Source organism: Plectropomus leopardus, chromosome 19 (assembly GCF_008729295.1).
Source record: "Plectropomus leopardus isolate mb chromosome 19, YSFRI_Pleo_2.0, whole genome shotgun sequence".
NCBI lineage: Eukaryota > Metazoa > Chordata > Actinopteri > Perciformes > Serranidae > Plectropomus > Plectropomus leopardus.
Genome location: NC_056481.1, coordinates 26856748 through 26876809, shown reverse-complemented (window position 1 = coordinate 26876809; position 20062 = coordinate 26856748). Strand labels below are relative to the sequence as shown.

The following is a 20062-nucleotide window of genomic DNA, read 5'->3' as shown; positions in this document are numbered from 1 at the left end:
CTACTTTGCATATAGTATTTTGAAAATAATTCAGTTTTTGATGGCTTTTTTTTCTTCTAAAAACGTAACAGCATACTGGAAAAAAACTGTCATTTAAAGCGTTAACATTCTGAAAATGAAGGAACCTTTGATATTTAGAATTAGGACTGATGTTGGTTAAAAAATTGCCTCAATGAAAGTAGATAATATGATATGATATGATGATAGTATGATTTTTTTTTCAAAGCGTGACTTTGAAAAGCACTTTGTGCACAGAGCAGTATGAGTATAAGACTGTTATAATACAATAAAGGTATGATAAACAATGTTTCCTGGAATTTATAGTAGCCCACCTTCCAGCCTCTAATTTCTTCATATTCACATCAAATATCGTTCATTGTAGACAGAAATTATCAGTGCAAAGAACCTTTCTGAGGTACATCTTTCTGAAATGGTTAAGGTGTAGATGGATTTGTAAGTCTTAAAACAACTTTTTCTCTTTATTCTTCTACCTCAGGACTCGAGTCAGATTGAGTTACTAAAGGAACTGATGGATCTTCAGAAAGACATGGTGGTCATGCTGCTGTCTATGCTGGAGGGTAGGTCTGTGTTAAACATTAAAGCAGGAGTGGCTTAGAGAAATAGCTGATACAAAGACAGAAACACAAGGTCACTGGCTTATCACAAATGTATTTGTATTTGTAATGTATTTGTAACGTAATGTAATGATGTGTCATCATTGATGGATGGGGCGTGAGGCCAGATTCAACAACTCTCAATGAGAAACAAAGAGTAGATTTACTTCCCACCCCCTTTATTTTTACTTTTTATGTGAGAAAACCATTTTCAACAGTACACTGTTAATAGCAGAGTAATTTTACATCCTTTCAAACATGTCTGGAGAAGAGTTTGGTTCCACAAATGTTTAATCTCTCAAATGAGCACAGTAATTGCACACATCTCTACATGTTGCTGTCTATGGCACAAGACAGTGGGGATGTCCTGATCCCATTTTTCACCCCCCATCCAAGACATTAGATACTGAATATCTGCTGATACAGTCTCAATCTGATTTCTATTTTCCTTGATATTACAGCTGCACAGTGCACAGTTTGGCTCTCTCTAATCTTTTTGGTCTTGTTGCTGTCTCAAGGGAATTTCACTGTCCCTTTTAGAGAGTTTTCTCTAGTGTTTGTTGCTTCTGTGCAGCCTGTGCCTGAGTTACATGAATAAATTGTGTGCTTATTTTCATTGTCCTCATATCTTTACTGCTTCATGAAAGATTAGCCCTGTTTGCTTTTTGCCTTGTGGGGCTTTTGTTGCACTTGTAGTGGCGTGGTTACTGTTGTTGTAGTGAGCTCTACACCAGTGTCTGTCTGCTGCAATTAGGGCAGAGAAACATCATGTGTTTTAGGGGCCATTTACACGTCAACAGTTCTTGCATGAAACGTTAAACGTTTGCTGCGGTTTTGCTTTCATGACTACAGAGTTTTGGGGGCCTGAAAACACAAACTTTTGAAAACAGGTTGCAGAGTATAATCTTTTGAAAACACCACCACTTCTGTTTTTTTTTTTGTAGATCCATTAACAGGAGAATAGTTCTCACAGTGTTATATGAACGTGGATTTTTTACAAACACAAAGGAAAGGCTTTACCATTTTTAGTAGGGCCGTTCACACTGTGGTTCTCAAACCCAAAAAACACTAGACTCACAGTGAGCTGAAATAAAACAGGTACTCATACCTGCAGTAAATAATGTGAATAAACTGTCTCATACTGCTTTTTTGTTGATGTGTGCTGTTTTGCCATGAGTGGGGCTCAGCCCCTGCTCTTACACATCAGCAGAGTGGTGAGACAGTCAGATGGAGAGTTGGGGAGTTAATGAAGGCTGCACCCTGCGTCGCTGTTAACGAAAATTAAATGAATAAAAAATGATTTGATTGACGCTAATACAGATCTTTGTGATCGAATGGAAAAATCTCTACCAGACAAGCTGATCATGCAATAAATAGTGTCTGCAAACATATTAAATAATCAACGACATTGCATTCCAAAGATAAATGAAACAGTGATGCATATCAGGCTGATGTTATGCTTTAAATCGTCACATCAAGTTTATTGTCAAAAGGGAGCCTTCTGCTGCACTTTGTTCTGGATGGATGTGTCTTGTTAGACACAATGAAACATGTTCTGGCAGTCAGTATTATTCAGTCAACTGTCACCTTGTCAGTGACCAAAGACAAAAGAGCAGTGTCACAAGCAAACAGGCGTCACAGTGATTTCTGGGAAAATGGCCAAGCTTTGAAAACACTTTGGCAAAAGCTTTGTCTGATGTCTATGGTTCAAAATGTGTTGTGTCTCCCTGTATTGTAAATGTGTTGTCTTGTCTGGCAGGAAATGTGGTGAATGGGACCATTGGGAAGCAGATGGTGGACATGTTGGTGGAGTCCTCCAACAACGTGGAGATGATCCTCAAGTTCTTTGACATGTTCCTTAAACTGAAGGACTTGACCTCCTCAGACACCTTCAAGGAGTATGACCCTGACGGAAAAGGCAAGACTCTAAAAACACATTTTCTTTTATCATATTAGTCACTGGGAAAGCATCAGATCATTTGAATGTATGATGATTTCCAAAGTGACCTATAGAGACTTGCTGATGGTTTATAGATGTATGAATGAACTCACAGGTGTCATTTCCAAGAGGGACTTCCACAAGGCCATGGAGAGCCACAAACACTACACCCAGTCTGAGACCGAGTTCCTGCTCTCATGTGCTGAGACTGATGAGAATGAACTCCTGGACTATGAAGAATTTGTGGAGCGCTTTCATGAGCCAGCTAAGGTAACAGCCTTGATGTTTAGAGATCTTTATAATCTTTATTAAAAAATTAAAATGTATTCTTAAAAAAAAGATTCAACATCTTAAAGGGTGTTTAGTATGAGAGCTGTGGTTATTTCTATTTCTGTCACCTTTTTCATTTTTTTTCTTCTGCCTTTGCATTTTTTTGGACTGGATCAGGGAGTTAGGGATATATCTTCTGCAAAATCAGAGTAGAAATAGTAATATGGTAGCATTTTTTATGTCTCTAGCCTGGGAACCACATTTTTCATTTACTCTGTCAGATTTCTCTGGTATCCCCAGACAGGTTTTGGTTAGGCCTGTCACAGCCCTTATTCTAAATGGAGTGGGCTTGATCACTGGTGATTACCAGGCTCTCAAAACTCAGGGCCAACTGTCAGATAAGGCAGTGCTGATCAAAAATGAAACAAGACTGTTTTTATGTCTTGTTTATTTTTTAGCTTCAGGTGATTTTAGAAGAACATTTGTGTTCTGTTCAGTAGGCTTGGGTTGTATCTACTTTCATTCCTTCCTGTCTTCCTGTAATTTCACCGGAGTACATGGTTTATGACGATATGGATGTGCTGCACTAACCCCAATACGTTTTTCATCAGTGTTGTTAGTCGTTGAGTTAGTTATTCCAACTGTTGTAACAGTCAGCATCTCTGGTTTGGTCAAAATTATCCCCTGCTGGTTTCCCAGCAGTCTCTTCGCGCTCTCTGATGTTGGGGGCACCACAGCTGATGATGTCCCACTGTATGTAAGGTTCACCTCACAGTCACAGTCAGCTACGCTGCCTGTTGCACCCATAGACTGTATATAAATATGAACGGCACGCCCTCACTTGTCCGCTAGGTTGAAATTAGGTTAAAGTATGCAGGATACGGACATTGCCATTTTGCGAGGATGATGTCATTGAGAGCTGGAGCTTGCGTAGTAGCGATATCCACAGTGGGGGTGGTCCGGCCGATACACCCATCCAACCAATCGTGAGCAGCTCCTTTGAATGTGAGCGCTCAGATTGGCTGTCACAGCTGTCAATCATGGCAGAAAAGCTCCCTTTTGTATCACTGAATAACTCATTAAAACCAATAATAAAAACAAACACTTGAACAAACATCAGGGTGATGAGAACTATCTTCAGTGACATAAACCATTTTGGGGAAAACTGTATTTGGTGTGTACTTTTAGTTTTAGTTTGGCTTATGTCCATTCACTAACATGGAGGAGCAGGCCTTAGGACCTACACTGCAGTCAGTCAACCGGGGGGCGATTGCGAAAAGTTAAGACTTTTGGGGAGCTGCCATGTCGTCCATCTATATATACAGTCTATGGTTGCACCACACTAACCATAGGTGGCACCTGATGTGCACTGCATGCAAAACACCCGCGATACTGCCTTTCCAGAATAAAGTTGATCAAAAGATAAGGGGTCAAATTTTTACCTGTATTTATAAGCACACCATTAGGATTTCTAAGTAGCCTCGTATACCACAACACAGTAATACTGCCCAAGCCTACTGTTGTACCAAGCACCACCCCAACTTGCATGTGTTTTCAGCACTGTCACTCTTTTCAATGTTCTGACTGTCATTCATCCAACTGCAGAGGCATTTTGGTCTTTAACTGTTAACGCCCCCTGAAAATCAAAATGAATTGAGGACAATGCCAGGCCACTAGTGTGGCACACACTATATGGGGAACCCAACATGGGAAATCTCTTGTTTTTGGGCTTCTAGATTGACAGTGTAGTCAAAAGTGTGTCTTTGTTATCTTGGTTTTAAGGGAGCATAAAAATACCTCAACTAACCTGAATTAGAGTGAGATGGGATAACAAGGACTAAGTGTAGAGAACGTTTTAGTCATTTGATTCAAAGTAAAAATTTTCCTCTTACCTGTAATGTTACCTCTACAACAAACAATCTAGATAGTTTTGGCGTGAGTTGTTGAGTGTTAAAGATAGCGGCTGTACAGACATCTGCCTTATCTCCAATATTATTGAACTAGATGGCACTCTGATTTTGGTCAAATTGCCCAAAACATACATTTGAAAAACTCAACAGCAATGTCTCTCACCAGAATTATCATGACCAGGTTACTACAGATAGTCGGCAGACCTAGTTGTGAGCAGTTCCATGCAGGAACTATTTTCTTTCTACCAAATTACACCTGCCAACCATCTTACTGCACAGAAGGAAGTGTGCAGGAGTGTTAAAGATGCTAAAAAAATGAAACTTTTGTGCAAAAGAATAAACACTTTGAACTTACTGTCATTCAAAAGGACATTGGCTTCAATGTGGCAGTTTTGCTGACCAACCTGTCGGAGCACATGCCTCATGACACCCGCCTGCAGACCTTCCTTGAGCTGGCAGATAGCGTCCTCAACTACTTCCAGCCCTACCTGGGCCGCATCGAGATCATGGGCAGTGCTAAGCGCATTGAGAGGGTCTACTTTGAGATCAGCGAGTCCAGTCGGACACAGTGGGAGAAACCTCAGGTAAAGCTGCTTCAACACATACACTACATCAGTTCATACAACATTTGTGGCTTGTTTGTCACACCATTTGATGCAGTTACAGTGCTGAATAATGACGGAACATTCCCGACAAGCTCCTTGTTTTTACTAATATAAACTCTGCCCAGGTCAAAGAATCCAAGCGTCAGTTCATCTTTGACGTGGTGAATGAAGGAGGGGAGAAGGAGAAGATGGAGCTGTTTGTGAATTTTTGCGAGGACACCATCTTTGAAATGCAGCTGGCGGCTCAGATGTCCGACGCTGGCGAACGCTCAGCTGTGAAAGAGGAAAGCGAGCGGGAGAAGCCCGACGAGGAGAACCCCGAGATGGGCTTCTTCTCTGTCACCACCATCCGCATGGCTCTGTTAGCTCTGCGGTACAACGTCATGATTCTGATAAAGGTGAGCGCACACACTAAACACAGCTAACAGCCAGTGTGTGTGTGTGTGTGTGTGTGTGTGTGTGTGTGTGTGTGTGTGTGTGTGTGTGTGTGTGTGTATTCAAAACTTCTGGATGATCCGCTCAACATTTAAAGAGATATGATGCAATAATACCTCTTGTAGCTCCTGCTGCATCATGCCTGACAAGCACATAGCCATAGCATCATGTGACCTAGAAAAGCCAAAGAAGTGTTTTCATAGCAGTTTTGCCAAATATAGCTTTTTCAAATCATCTGAAATACCACCTCATGCGAGTCTAATAACTTTTTTTGCAATAAATTGGATTTTTTTTTTAAACTGACATGTTTCCATTAGGCCTATTTTATATTTGCAATTTGAGGGTTAATGGAAACCTGCCTAGTGTGTGGATGTCATTGTGTTTATGTGTGTATAGTGTGTAGTGCAGGGAAGAAGGGACACCAGCTTAATGACTGAAGCAGTTTGGTAACGCTGGAAAGATAAACACAGATTCTGATTTCCCAGATCAATAACTCATTAGCAAAATGTTGTTAAAACATAGATGACTCCTTTCAAATTGAGACAAAAAGCAAAACAAAAAAAGCCGTCCTCGTAGCTGGACAAATAACAGCTTCAGTAAATGTGTCCTGCCAGCGAGAACAAGGCAAGAGAGTAGAGGGAGGGTGGGGATGCTTTGCTGCTGCCTGAGCCACAGTTGCAAAAACCATCATAAAAGTCACCAAGTGAAAGGAAGAAAAAATGTATCTGTTGCAGTACTGCAAAATACGGCTTTTTCGAATCGCCTGAAATTCCACATCATGCGAGCGTAGAAACTATTTTGTAATAAACAGGAGTTTTTTTTAAATTAGGTGTATTTTATGTTTGCAGTTTCAATTTGAGCAGTTTAAGGGTTAATGGAAACCTGCCTACTGTGATCACTGTGGTTGGTTCAGTATGAAGAGAGGTGCACCTGTGATCAGCAGTCGTTAGGTCCACTTGGATCTGACAGTGTTGGGCATTGAACAGTCCTTGTTCTGACTGAACAGTAAACAGATAAGTACCTCCAATCAGACCTCCTCTACCCTTTCTGTCCTCTCAGGTCCTGTCCATGAAGAGTTTGAAGAAGCAGATGAAGAAGATAAAGAACATGACAGTGAAGGACATGGTGACCACCCTGGTGTCCTTCTACTGGTCCATGCTACTGGGCCTCCTCCATGTGGCGTTCAGTGTGGCCAGAGGATTTTGCCGAATCTTCTACAACACCTTCATGGGAGGCAATCTGGTGGAGGGGGCCAAGACCATAAAGGTTACTCTACTTTTTTTAATGGTTGACCGAGCTTAGTCCTTTTATTGACACTTCTACTAAAACTTTTGCTGTTGATCTGGATTGCTTTTAATCGAGTTTGGTTGTGTGCTACTATGATGTTCTATGTGCCTGTTTATTGTATTTTTAAATTGTTTGTATCACCAACTGCAGATCAAATTTCCCCTTGAGGGACAAAAAAAGTTCTGAATTGAACATAAATGGACAAGAAGCCAGCAGTGTATTCACAGGTCTTTAAAGTAAACGCAGTAAGAGCTGTTCTAATTCCATAAACTGCGTCCACCCCAGGTGTCAGAGCTGCTCGCCAACATGCCCGACCCCACTCAGGACGAGGTGAGGGGCGAAGGGGAGGACAGAGAGAAGAGACCCTCTGACCGCAGCTCCCCTAAGGAGGACCTGGCTGACCTGGCAGTCAACACCAGTGAGACCGAGCTGTTGTCCGACATTTTTGGGCTGGACTTAAGAAGAGAGGGGGGGCAGTACAAGATCACCCCACATAACCCCAACGCCAGCCTGACCGAACTGCTCAACTCCCCGGTTCCTTCCCCAACCCCACCGACCCCGCCCACAGCACTCCCACCTGAGCTCAGACGCAGGCACCATGTGAGTCTTCAGTGATATTTTAAATTATTTTTTTTAAGTCTTGGTAATAGTTTGATTAGCTAGCTAGCTACAGCAGATAACATACTCATAGCGTTCACACTGTGGATCTCAAAGGCTGCAACAGTTTCTGTACACTTTATTTCCTTTTTAGAAAATAAAATTCATTTTAAGTTTTCTGACTTCTGACACACTGTGTAGATGTCAGAGCATGTCAAACTTCAGTCTTTTAAATGTATTTTCAAAGTGTGTGTGTGTGTGTGTGTGTGTGTGTGTGTTAGCTAACATTTGTTTTTTAGCACTTATTTGGTCATAATCCAAATCATTGGCCAAATTTAAATGCTGATCTCATGGAACCAGAGGAAAATTCAGAGAACTGCTGATGATACTGCAGTTCATTTAGGGTAATATGAATTTGTAACAAATTCCACAGCCATCCATCAACTCGTTGAGAAACTTCAGTCTTGACCAAAGAGGTGGACTAACTGTCAGACAGACTTTAGGTGGGTTTTCATTAACCCTCATATTGCGCAAACTGAAATTGCGAATATAAAGTACACCTGATGGAAACATTTCAACTTTGAAAAAATTCCAACTTTTCACAAAAAAAAGTTTTTGAGGCTCACATAAGGTATTTCAGGTGATTAGAAAAGCCATATTTCAAAAAACTGCAATGGAAACACTTTTTGTTTTTTCCAGAAGTCCCACGTTTAAGGGGCTCGCCTTTCAGTCAGGCGCATAACACGCCTACATGGGCTTTGATTGGAAATAATGACAGCTAGTGTGGTGGCTGAAATTGAAATGAATGTTTTGAACATCCATCACATGCTTCTTTGAATGTTATCGCCAGAAGAGAAGTCGCAGAATATCCCTCAGTGGAAATACAGTCATCTTGTAATTGTGTTTTATCAACATTTCAAAAAAGAATCTGTAATGGAAACCTGCCTAATGACTAAATAAGAAACATTCATTCATTGTCCGTAACCGCTTGTCCTTGCAAAGGTCGGGGGGGCTGGAGCCAATCCCACCTTTCATTGGGCGAAAGCGGGGTACACCCTGGACAGGTTGCCAGACTATCGCATGTGTGTGTCTGTCTATATGTGCAGAGCAAATATTGAACAGCGCTGCATACATGAACAGATTGGTATGCAAGTTAAAAAAATACAATTTCATAAGTAAGTAAAATGTAGATAAGAGAATTAAGCTTATATAAAATTCAAATTAAGAGTAAAATAACCACATGTTTAAGTAGTTGAGATGCTAATAAAGGAGATAATGTCATAAAAAAACAGGTAGAATGCCAAGAAAAAAACATTTGAAACGGGTAAAAGTACAATAAATATGTTTTTCTAATGGTGTTTTTTTGTTTCAGTCAAAGAGCTCTACCTCAGAGGAGAAGGAAGCAACAGCAGAGACAGAATGTGAACCTGAAAAAACAGAGTACGTACACATTTTTCTCATGTAATCTGATTACTACCATCTGCAGTATAACTATGGTGACAGAGAGAAACACACTTTGTACTATATGGACAGTGCACAAACTTAAGTACAGTTGGGTCTCCTCTATGAAATACCTTAAAACCACAGTTGCAGAAGAGTTACAGGTTGACACCACCACTTGTTAAATAGGTTATTGCATTGTTAGCTGTGTGTCAGCGTGACTTGTTTTGTGATTTCAGGAGTGGACATATCGAGAAACAAGAGAAACAACAGAAGAATGAGAAGATGAAGCCAAAAGTGAGAAGGCATCACATCTCAAAGTCTGATGAACCGGATCTGCAGGAGTCTGCCTTCTTGAAGAAGATCATCGCCTACCAGAGGAAGCTGCTGGTACAGCTTTACTGTCCTCTTGTTTCAACGCTCTCTGTTAACTCAGTATTTTCCAGTCCAATATATTACATCAGTTTCAGCAATTAGCAGTTTCTGTTACCTGTGGAGTAACAGTAAATATGACTTCTGATATTAAAGGATTAGGTCTTTTTTCAAATCTGTCCTAAAACAGAACCTACATGCCAGTATAAACATTGAAACAGTTTTCAGTACTGTAACCACTCCTCCTGTTCATACTGACCAGTAAGATGGGAATCACACAGTCCTTGTTCTGTGTAAAAATTCATTCTCAAGTTCAGCTAAAATTAATATGAAGATTAGCTTGAAGGAAAAGGCATTAAGTTAATGTCTTTTTATTCTAGTTGTTTATAATGTATAACCTGATCGGTGTATATTGACTGGAATTTCTTCCTTTTTCTAAATGGCACACAGTATAGCACCCCAAGACAGTTAGACCAGTTTGTTTGGACAGTGCAGACACATTAAGAGCTCTCATCTGTGCCCCCCCTGCAGAACTATTTTGCCAGGAACTTCTACAACATGAGGATGCTGGCGCTGTTTGTTGCCTTTGCAATCAATTTCATCCTCCTCTTCTATAAGGTAATGGGATAGCAGGGATGTTATCAGGTGAGAGATGGAAACCTTTGTTCTTCACAGACCTTCTTTTCTTGTTCCTTGTGTAAAAACTGAAGTCATGGTACGTTCAGACCAACAACCACTACAGGAAGGTAAAACACTGCTAAGAGCTGTTGGTATGTTGATGCAGGAAAGAGAGAGAAGATGAAATATTACACTCAGTACGTTTTACATGATAGAAAAAGGCAAATTATTGTGTTAGTCCAACTAAAACTGGGCTTTTAAAATGCATGTCAACATGTTAGTCCGACTACAATTGAACTAAATTGAATTTCTAGAAATTGGACTTACACACCCAAATAATGTGATTGGAAGTTGAGCTATTCCGTCATGTAAACACCTCAGTCGGACTTTAACTGGACTGTGTGTTCTGCGTGTGCTCCTAGTTGCCACACCTGCCTCCCTTGCTGATTAGGGATAGAGACTCTTCATTACCTATGAGGGGGGAAGGAGTGCTGCAAAAAAGTAAGCACTTAGGAGGGGCCTGTTTTTAATTCTGGCTTAGGTGAGGGACATACAATTATAAAAGGTAGTATTTTATATTTATTTTAAATAAAAAAGTCACACCCTAGCCTCTCCCCTCCTCTGAAAAATAAAGTACAGTCCCACAACACCGGCATGGAAGCTAAGCGATGTCCTCCTGTGGCTGTGCCACAGCAAATCATATTTTAGCCACCTAAAAAAAACAATATAAGTTTAAGTTTTCACTGTATTTGAATATTGTCTCCTCTTTACCTTCTACAACAGCTAATGGAGGCAGCTGTAGAGCAGCAGCTCCGCTGTTCAGTGGAGTGTGGTGTTTTTGATATACCAGCTTTAAATCCCCATCAATAAGGGCTGTCTTACAGCAAGATAAAGCAGTAAAAATACTCTTAATACAGTGTTGCCTACATTTAAACTAATTTAGATATTTTTTCAGGGGGATTAAAACCAATCAAATTAAAACTAAACTAAATGTGTTTTTTTTTAAATGACAAAGTGAACTTGTACATCAACATCAAACCTAAGTTTTTCTTATTTTGCACAATGAATGAATATTACATTCACTGGAAAGCATTGTTTTTCATGTCTATCTGCTGATGGGTCATCATGATAACAGTATGCAGAACATGATGTTAGAGACATAAGAATCACTAAAATTAGGTGGGTGATAAGGATCACAAAAATGGATATAACAATATAGGTTATCGGTCAGATGAGTGGTTGTAAATCTGAATATTTGATATCAGCAAAAAATACAATATTGGGCATCCCTACTGCATATTACAAGGTTTTGGGGGTTTGAATCCATGTCTGACAATCTATAAAAAAATGGAGCACTCTCAGCTCTACAAAGGCAGTACCTTTTTATTTTTCGGCTCAAGGAAGGGGTTGCACATGTTTTATGGCCAGACCATAATTTTGTTATTGGTTATATCATCATGGTAAAAACATGTTTCCTGTCTGTTGTTCTCACAAACACAGCTTGATTTCTACATTTAAACAACTATTAAATTGTCTCTACCAGGTTTCGACGTCCTCCTCTGTGGTTGAGGAAAGGCAGGTGGTGTACACCAGCAGTCAACCAGACAGCAGTGTTCAGTGGGACCCACTGGGCGGAGAGGTGTTGGAGACAAAGGAGGAGGTAATGGATGAGGCTGGGGAGCCACTGAAGCCCGTCACAGTGCGCTTCGTCCTGGAGGAGAGCAGTGGATACATGGAGCCCATGTTACGGATCCTGGCTGTCCTGCACACAGTCATCTCCTTCTTCTGCATCATTGGATATTACTGTCTCAAGGCACGATACTGACTGCTGATACAGCACAAAACATTCAAAAAGTTGGAATGTCCATTTACTATTAGTCATTCAAATTGAAATAGCTAACTCCTAACATGTCATTTGCTCTCACAGCAATGATTTACTCTTTTTCTGAGATATTTTCAAATATTTCCATCCAAGGATTTAATTTTTTTTAAATCAACTCACACTGTTATTTATTATATATGACTGTGTGTAGGTGCCACTGGTGATCTTTAAGCGTGAAAAGGAGGTGGCCAGGAAGCTGGAGTTTGATGGCCTATATATCACAGAGCAACCATCTGAAGATGACATCAAAGGACAGTGGGACCGACTGGTCATCAACACACAGTGAGTACCCCCTGTGCCTATTTGATTGTATGCACTTTGTGTTACATGTTAGGCTTGGGCAGTATCTAATATTTCGTACTTTCCTGAAATTTTACCAGGACATATGGTATATGATGGTAAATAACAAATACACAATAAATACATAGTACAGTAAATACACAGTATCAAATATAATAGAATAGAAACCCACAAAATGTTAAGGACAATAATATTCTCACACCTATTTCCCTTATTAAACAGAGATATACAACTGTATGTCTTTTGAATTCAACTTTCTCTGGTTCACAGAAGACACAGAACACACTTCATTCAAACACAACATTAACAAAACAAAACTCAACCAAGCTGTCTTTGTTACTCTTGCTTGTAATCTAATCCAAGGCTGCTTGTAGACAAGGAAAGCCCTACTAAAAACAGAAGTCTTTGATGGGAATAAAAAAAAAACCTTCAGTATTTCCAAACTATATAGTTTATGCTACAACATCAATTGAAAAGACAAGTGTCAATAATTGGGAAATATGTGACCAACCAAAAGAAAAATATTGATGAAGTTTGAGAAAGTCAGAACAGAGTCACAGTGGTGAGGACAGTTGTGCAGAGGAGACATTACCATCACAGTAACCGCTGATGTTCATTACAAAGTCCAGACAAAAAAGCAAACATTAAAGGAATTCGTAAATATAGTTTTTGTCTTGAGATTTTTGTTTAGATTTTTTTGTTTAATACTCTACCTTTATGTGACTCATGAGCCTTTTTCCCCTCTGGTTTTTAGATCTTTCCCCAACAACTACTGGGATAAGTTTGTGAAGAGAAAGGTATGTGTGGCTGCTTTTTCTGGGCCAAAGTCACAAAGGATCTGATCTGACCACCAGGTGTCCTCCCAAACCTTCCTGTAGAGTTTCCTCTTCAGAGCTCTTCACAAAGCTGCTGAGACAAACAAACAAAGATAACTCCTAAGACAAGAGAAGGGGCGGAGTTAATCCTGTTTCTATGGTGACATCATTTTTCAGGAGCGTGAAGAACAAATTAAATTTAGATAGGTCTTTTATTTTTACATAATATTTATTTGATGAGGCACATGACTCACTGTGAGTAGGTCTCAGAGCAGGGACACTCAACTTGTTTTGCTTGGGGGCCACTTTTGCAGAATGACAGGAGGCCAGGGGCCAGTCGCAGTAGCCCCATACAGGTTTCTAGGATTTAAAGACATTTTTAGGAACTGTGGACATTCTAGGATTTTAGGACCTTTGTTTGATTCTAGAACAATTCTCGGAATTTTGATTTGACATTCCTTAGATTTTAGGAAGTTCAGAAGATTTTGAGATATTTCAAGGATTGTAGGATGTTTGAAGGTTTTTAGGGTGCTTTGAGAATTTAAGGACATTTCAAGGATTTTCAGACATTTGTAGAATTTTAGGACATTTTGGGGTTTTTTTTATTACATTTTGGGACATTTCAAGGATTTCGGGATATTTCAAGGATTTCGGGGCATTTTTAGGAATTCAGGGGCTTACTCTGATCCTCCACTGGCATTTTTTTATGCACTCTGAATTCTTATGTACACTAAAAGCACAGAGACAATTCCTAATGTGAATCACCTATTGTGAATTAGAAAATGGTTTAGGGGCCACACGGCACTCTATCAGGGGCCAGGTTTGTCCTGCAGGCCATAAATTGAGTATGTCTGGATAAGAGCCACCTTATTCCAGAAAAGATGTGGCTCGTACGTGATGTCTGACCAGGTTGGAAATCAAAAGTCTTTATACATGATCATTATCAACAGGGTTTAAGGCCAGCCATCCTTAAGAGGGGGAGATGTAAAATCATCCAAAAAATGTCCCAGATTTTGAGAGCATCGCTCTTGAAGATATTTATCGTACATGTGATTGTTTACATAAGTAGAAACAGAAATAGTTGTGTCAAGGATGACAAAAGAGAGCTTGATGAGAAGTTTAAACTCTGGCTCCTTTCTCACGTCCACACAGTTGACCAGTCACTGCGTGAGCCTGGTTGTCTCAGACTGAGATACTTTTAGCATCAACGTGCTTTGTGAATGACTCTTAGAACAAAACTAAAGTCTCCTGATGTTAGGATTGAGGCAGCTCTTATTTTTAGGAGTTTCTCCTCACTCACCCTTGAGCTACTTTTAGCCTGAGTATGTTTTGTGAATACGACCCCAGATAATCTCCTCCAGTCCATGTTAATTCTGACAGTGGATAATGAGATTGCATTTATTTGATATGGTTTGTTTCATGAAGGCAGTTTTCAGCTATGGGGCTGGGATGACATGGCTTAGCTACTGTGGACTCAGGACAGATGTTGGGAGATGTTCTTTAGATTTTTATTATATTCATTTAGTCTATTATAATAAAGCTGAGTTTAGACTGTAGGAGTCTTAAGATCAGCCCTGGCAGCAGGTTGTATCACACCCACGTGGATAATTTTACAGATTTTTCTTTTTTTGATCAGTAACACAAGATTTAAAGTAATTGCATATCACACACTACATGATGGAAAGTTAATCTTGGCATAAGGAGCTCTGTACCCCATTTAGCTTTGTCTCTGATGGACAGACTGTAACTCCCCTCTCTCTTTCACAAACACACACAGACAGGGACAGAAATGTTTTATATACTCATTTTATGATGATTTATGGCACGTATCAGTGAGGCCTTTCTTCTTCCTGATCAGCTGTGCAGTGAACCAAAAAAGCAGCCTGTGTGGCTCTTCAGTTGTCATTTCATTTCTATCCACAGACCTTAAACAGGTTAAACAAAAAAAAACCTTTTTGACATTTATAGGATTTTAAGGAAATTTTGTGGATTTTAGGATGCTTCTAGTATTTTAGAATATTTCTTGAATTTTAGTAAGTTTCTGAGACTTTAGGGCCTTAGCTAGGACCTCTGTCTGGTGTGGAGGATCCTCCACTGACCCTTCTTTTGATAAGCAAACTCTATTGTTGTTATTTTTGTTTTATGGTGTGTAATTTCATTTTTTTAACTTTTTTTAAAAAAATAACAAATAAATCTACCTTCTACCTTCTTCTTATTAAAAGTACTAAGAAAATCACAGTCTGGATCACTTCATTGTTATTGTGATTTAGAAAATGGTTGGGGGGCCACACGGGGGACCAGGTTTAGCCAGTGGGCTGTAGGTTGAGTATCCTTGCTCTGGTAAAACACAATGGATGTTCTGGAAGCCATAAGATGAAGATACTGTCCCAGACTACTTCTTGTGTGCAACTGACAGAAAGCAGCATGACACATCTGTTCATGCATGGCTGAAGTTTAGTTTTAAACCAAAAAACAGTATATTCTACTTCTATTTGAGATGTTGTCCCACTGCAAAGACTTTGTTCCTGCTCTTCCTCAGGTGATGGATAAATATGGCGAGTTTTACGGCCATGACCGCATCAGTGAGCTGCTAGGAATGGACAAGGCTGCTCTGGACTTCAGCGACTCTCACAAAAAGAGGAAGCCCAGGAGAGACAGCTCCCTGGCTGCTGTGTGAGTATTCTCTCTGTGTGTGTGTGTGTGTGTGTGTGTGTGTGTGTGTGTGTATGTGTGTGTGTGTGTGAGAGAGAGAGAGAGAGAGACACATATGTATTAATATGTATCTCCACTCTAAGAACTTTAAATTATTGCTACACCAAATACAGTAAATGCAGCCTAATGTGTATAGAAAACAAATATTGAATGAATTAAATCTGGGTGTTAGTCGGGTTGTTAGTTAATTGACTTTTGAACTAAAAGGATGCTGTTTAATCAGCATCTTGATATCCCACACCTGTCAGGTAGATGGATTATGTTGAAAAAGAGTGTTCACTAACATGAATTTTAACAAATCTGCAAACAAAATTTAAGAGAAATATATCGATCAAGTGTGAAAAAAGTCTGAGATCTTAAACCTGTGAAAAATGGGAGCAAAAACAAGTGTTGTGTTTAAGTATTTGATTAGTATGTATAGAAAGTGAGTAGTCAAATGTACAGTGTTGACTGGTTTACCGAGCATGGGGTGCACATTTGACATCATGTTCAGAGTAGCTGTAGCTGTCTATAGTGGGCTGACCAGTTATCACACTGACAAAGATAGACTGGAGTCAGAGCATATTCACATCTGTCTTTGAAAGGATTCCCTTTACATGATTAAAAAAAAGGCATGTTTTCTTTATGCGGGTCAGGTCAGTGCTCATACAGAGTAATGAATAATAGTTTTTTTTTTTACAAGTGATAAATATAAAGTCCAGGAAAGTAACAGTAAAAGTTAACATCCACCTCTCCTTAATACAAGCTTTTCTTCCTTACCTCTCATGCATTTACTGAATAAGTTGCCAATTTAAAGGTCTTGGGCTATATTCACAGACACTGAGAATACTCTCAGAGAGCTCCAGATTTAGCCATAAATTTTCTAGTCGTAGTCTTGGGATTGATTTAGGAAAATTGTCAGAGCGACTCTGATCAGCAAGGGGCAGAAACTTTTATCTTGGTGAGGAGCTGTTGTAGACACCCAGACACGCCCTTTTATGAGACTGCAAGGTGTGGATACCCAGTGAAATGAAATGAACTGCATCACTATAGGAAGGTTTTTATTAAAGATCTGTGCAAAAGATGACTGCGAGATGACTGTTTCCACTGAGTGATGTTTTGCGACTTCTCCTCTTGCAATAACATTCCCAGAAGCATGGTGATGGATGTTAGAACATCAGCAGGTTTATTTCTGTTGCAGCCACCACACTATCCATCATTATTTCCAGTCCTAGGCAACATAGACGTGTTATGGAGCTTCAATGGAAAGAAATGACATCGACCACAAACATCCTCCCTGCACCATTTAATCTGTAGTGTTTCATTTACTGTCACCCAGCATTTGGAGAATATTTCTGCGACCTCTTTATGTTTCTGCAATTTTCTCCTCTGCTTCAGAAAACTCTTAAGCCTTTTAACTTTAGATGCTCTCTTAAAGGCTAAAAAACAATTTAATAAAAACAATTTTCAGAGAACTTTGTCACTAGGAGCAAGTTTTTGTACTAGGAAGCTTTGTGAATACAGGCCCTGATTTCTCAATCATTTCATATGATGTGAGTCATTCTTATCCAGCAACTCAAATTCTGTCCCTTATTTCAGCAAACAAAAGTTTATCACACTATTTACATTACAAAGGGCAGTGAAGAGCATACTCGTGCTCTTTTTTATTTCTCCGAGATGATTCACTTGACAAAGCAGTGTTTGCTGGCCTGTTGCTGTATTAAGAGGCAGAGTAACAGTTCTCATCTGAAAGCAGACCTGTTTATCTTTGATTGGTGTGAATAATTCCCAACAAGTCCATTTGTACACACTGGACACACACTATTTGCTCTGAAAGCAGAGTTTTCCTCAGAGGCGCGGGGTCCTCTGCTGATCATATGATCTGACTCATGATCATCCTCTATGAGCCTCTCTCTCTCTCTCTCTCTCTCTCTCTCTCTCTCTCTCTGTCATCAGGCTCAACTCCATTGATGTCAAGTACCAGATCTGGAAGCTGGGGGTGGTCTTCACAGATAATGTGAGTATGCAGAGGCACAAACTCACTCAGCAGCCATGTCTAGCTTCATCCAGTAGATTCACTGCACCAATCTCTTGCTTACAAATAAGTGAGGTTTCAAAGACATTTCCTTTTTTTCAGAGAAGAATTTGAATATTATGATGTCCACAGGTATTCCAAAAGTATTCAGTTTTTTATTCATAGAATAAAATTGATAAAATTCTGTTAATGGATAATTATAATAATATGTGAAATGTGGCTTAATTTGCCATCTTTAAAGATATTTTCTGATTTCTTATTCACAATAACTACACAATCACTTCAGTGCACCATACAGCCTTACACTGACTTTGTTGAATAGGCTTGAGGTTGTTACAGATGTGGTTTCAAGGAAATATGGGAATGCTTTGTTAATGTTGTATTTATTACAGTATATGGTAAGTGTAAATACCATAACAAATAGTCTGACTTAAATGCCCAAATTTTGAAATCCCCTCTGTATTATAATTAGGGCTGAATCTGAATGTCTGGCTATTCAAATATTCACTAATTGGGTAAGGAATTCAGTTTCTAATTTAGGGATTTTGATATATTTATTAATTTATTGCAGAGGACAAATGTCACTGTAATGATGGTGAGAAATAAATACATCTTAGATTAGTTGGAGTTAGTATGCTCTGCTTCTGTTTTGCAGGGCTTTGTGAGGTTATTGTGAGTACTTTATAGGGCTATAATAATTTATCCATGATAATAAAAATTGTCTCCAGCTGTGTAAAAACACAAACACTTGAGCCCCCACTCGCAGCTCACACTGAGTGGAGCCCTTTCCTGCAGCGCAGGGCAGGCAAATTTTAATATCTTCCATTGTGAGGTCACTTATCATTTCAGACACACAATGAAATTTAGCAGACTCATTTAGGACACTGGACACAGATTATTGTATTGCCTAACTGTCAGAGTTTTTAACTAACTTTACAAACTAGGCCTATAAAGTGTCAACCGCTGTCAAGCAGTTAAAGGCACACCGGGCTCTCCCTCACCTGAAGCTCTGGGGTTCTCTATGTGTCTCCATGTGTCTCTCTATCACCTGACACTGATAAAGGCCTATAGGCCTTTATCAGTGCGTATACGCCATCTACCCACCCCCTGCACGTTGACCAAAGCTTTGAATATTCTCTGTTAATCATTGCCAAAGCTCCAGAGCCCAGAAAATTGTATTTGGGACAGCCTCAAAAACAATCATTATATAATTATTTCAAAGTTTCATAAACAGCGTTGTTAAGAAAAAAACATAAAACAAACAAACAACATCAGTAAAATACACAGAAAATCTTGTAAATATCTAAATCATTGCAGGGCTAACTTCCTGCGTTCTGTCTCACTTTTGTCTCTTTAAAGAGAAGTTTTGGTTCAGTTTAATTCTGGGATCATTTATAGTATTTAATGTCACATTTTCATGAACTGTTACACTCACCCTGGACAAATGTTGAAACCTCATGTAAATGAGGCCAGATATTGAACAAAGACATTTGTCATTTGTCTGTAGCCTCATTCTCACTGCACAGAAAACCCCGCAAACACCTGCTAACATCTGGCTTTTTAATGCAAAGTACAATCAGCATTCACACTCATGTAGTAGACATGGATTTTTATCGCCTTACGGCTCCGATCGGCTTAGATGAGAAGACAACACCCCGGTGAATGTGCTAATTTCAGCTCCTTAACCAGCGAGATGCGCCGTCACTGATTGCTGTCCGTGTCCTCTGAGGAAGCTCTAAAACACAGATCCAAATACACCTGCGCTGAGTTTGAAAGGGGGATTTAATAAGTAAGAAATAAATAAATCACTGAAAAGTTTTCACAGACCTCTGTTCCTGCTGCTTTCTACTGATTACCTGAGAGCAGTATACAGTAGTCACTGCACTGACTAACCTGTCTGTCCCTCGCTCCCTGCAGTCCTTCCTGTATCTGGCCTGGTATATGACCATGTCCATCCTGGGTCACTATAACAACTTCTTCTTTGCTGCCCATCTACTGGACATCGCCATGGGCTTCAAGACGCTCCGTACCATCCTGTCCTCAGTCACACACAACGGCAAACAGGTAAAAAAAAAACATACACATACTAAGCACAGTATCGTCAACATAAATACTATTTCAGCTTTTGCACGCTTATACTCAAACACCTACCTGCAACTGATTGATCCAGTTCTCGCAAAAATGAGAAAAATGATATAACAAATGCTTAGCACTGTATAATATTTGGTTATAGGCATGCATCTATCTATAAA

General features: G+C 39.6%; 1 protein-coding gene across 1 annotated transcript in view; it reads left to right on the top strand.

The window, feature by feature from the left end:
* The window catches only part of ryr2a (ryanodine receptor 2a (cardiac)), a 237273-nt gene that overhangs the window by 203144 nt on the left and 14067 nt on the right, over nt 1-20062 (top strand). Inside the window, exons 94-109 of the mRNA XM_042507822.1 lie at nt 497-578; nt 2374-2532; nt 2669-2823; nt 5102-5317; nt 5464-5736; nt 6833-7039; nt 7346-7660; nt 9030-9097; nt 9337-9487; nt 10001-10087; nt 11631-11900; nt 12121-12251; nt 13024-13066; nt 15624-15757; nt 17732-17792; nt 19728-19874. Of these exons, the coding sequence (XP_042363756.1) occupies nt 497-578; nt 2374-2532; nt 2669-2823; nt 5102-5317; nt 5464-5736; nt 6833-7039; nt 7346-7660; nt 9030-9097; nt 9337-9487; nt 10001-10087; nt 11631-11900; nt 12121-12251; nt 13024-13066; nt 15624-15757; nt 17732-17792; nt 19728-19874 (2499 nt within the window). The remainder of the gene's footprint in view (nt 1-496; nt 579-2373; nt 2533-2668; nt 2824-5101; nt 5318-5463; nt 5737-6832; nt 7040-7345; nt 7661-9029; nt 9098-9336; nt 9488-10000; nt 10088-11630; nt 11901-12120; nt 12252-13023; nt 13067-15623; nt 15758-17731; nt 17793-19727; nt 19875-20062) is intronic.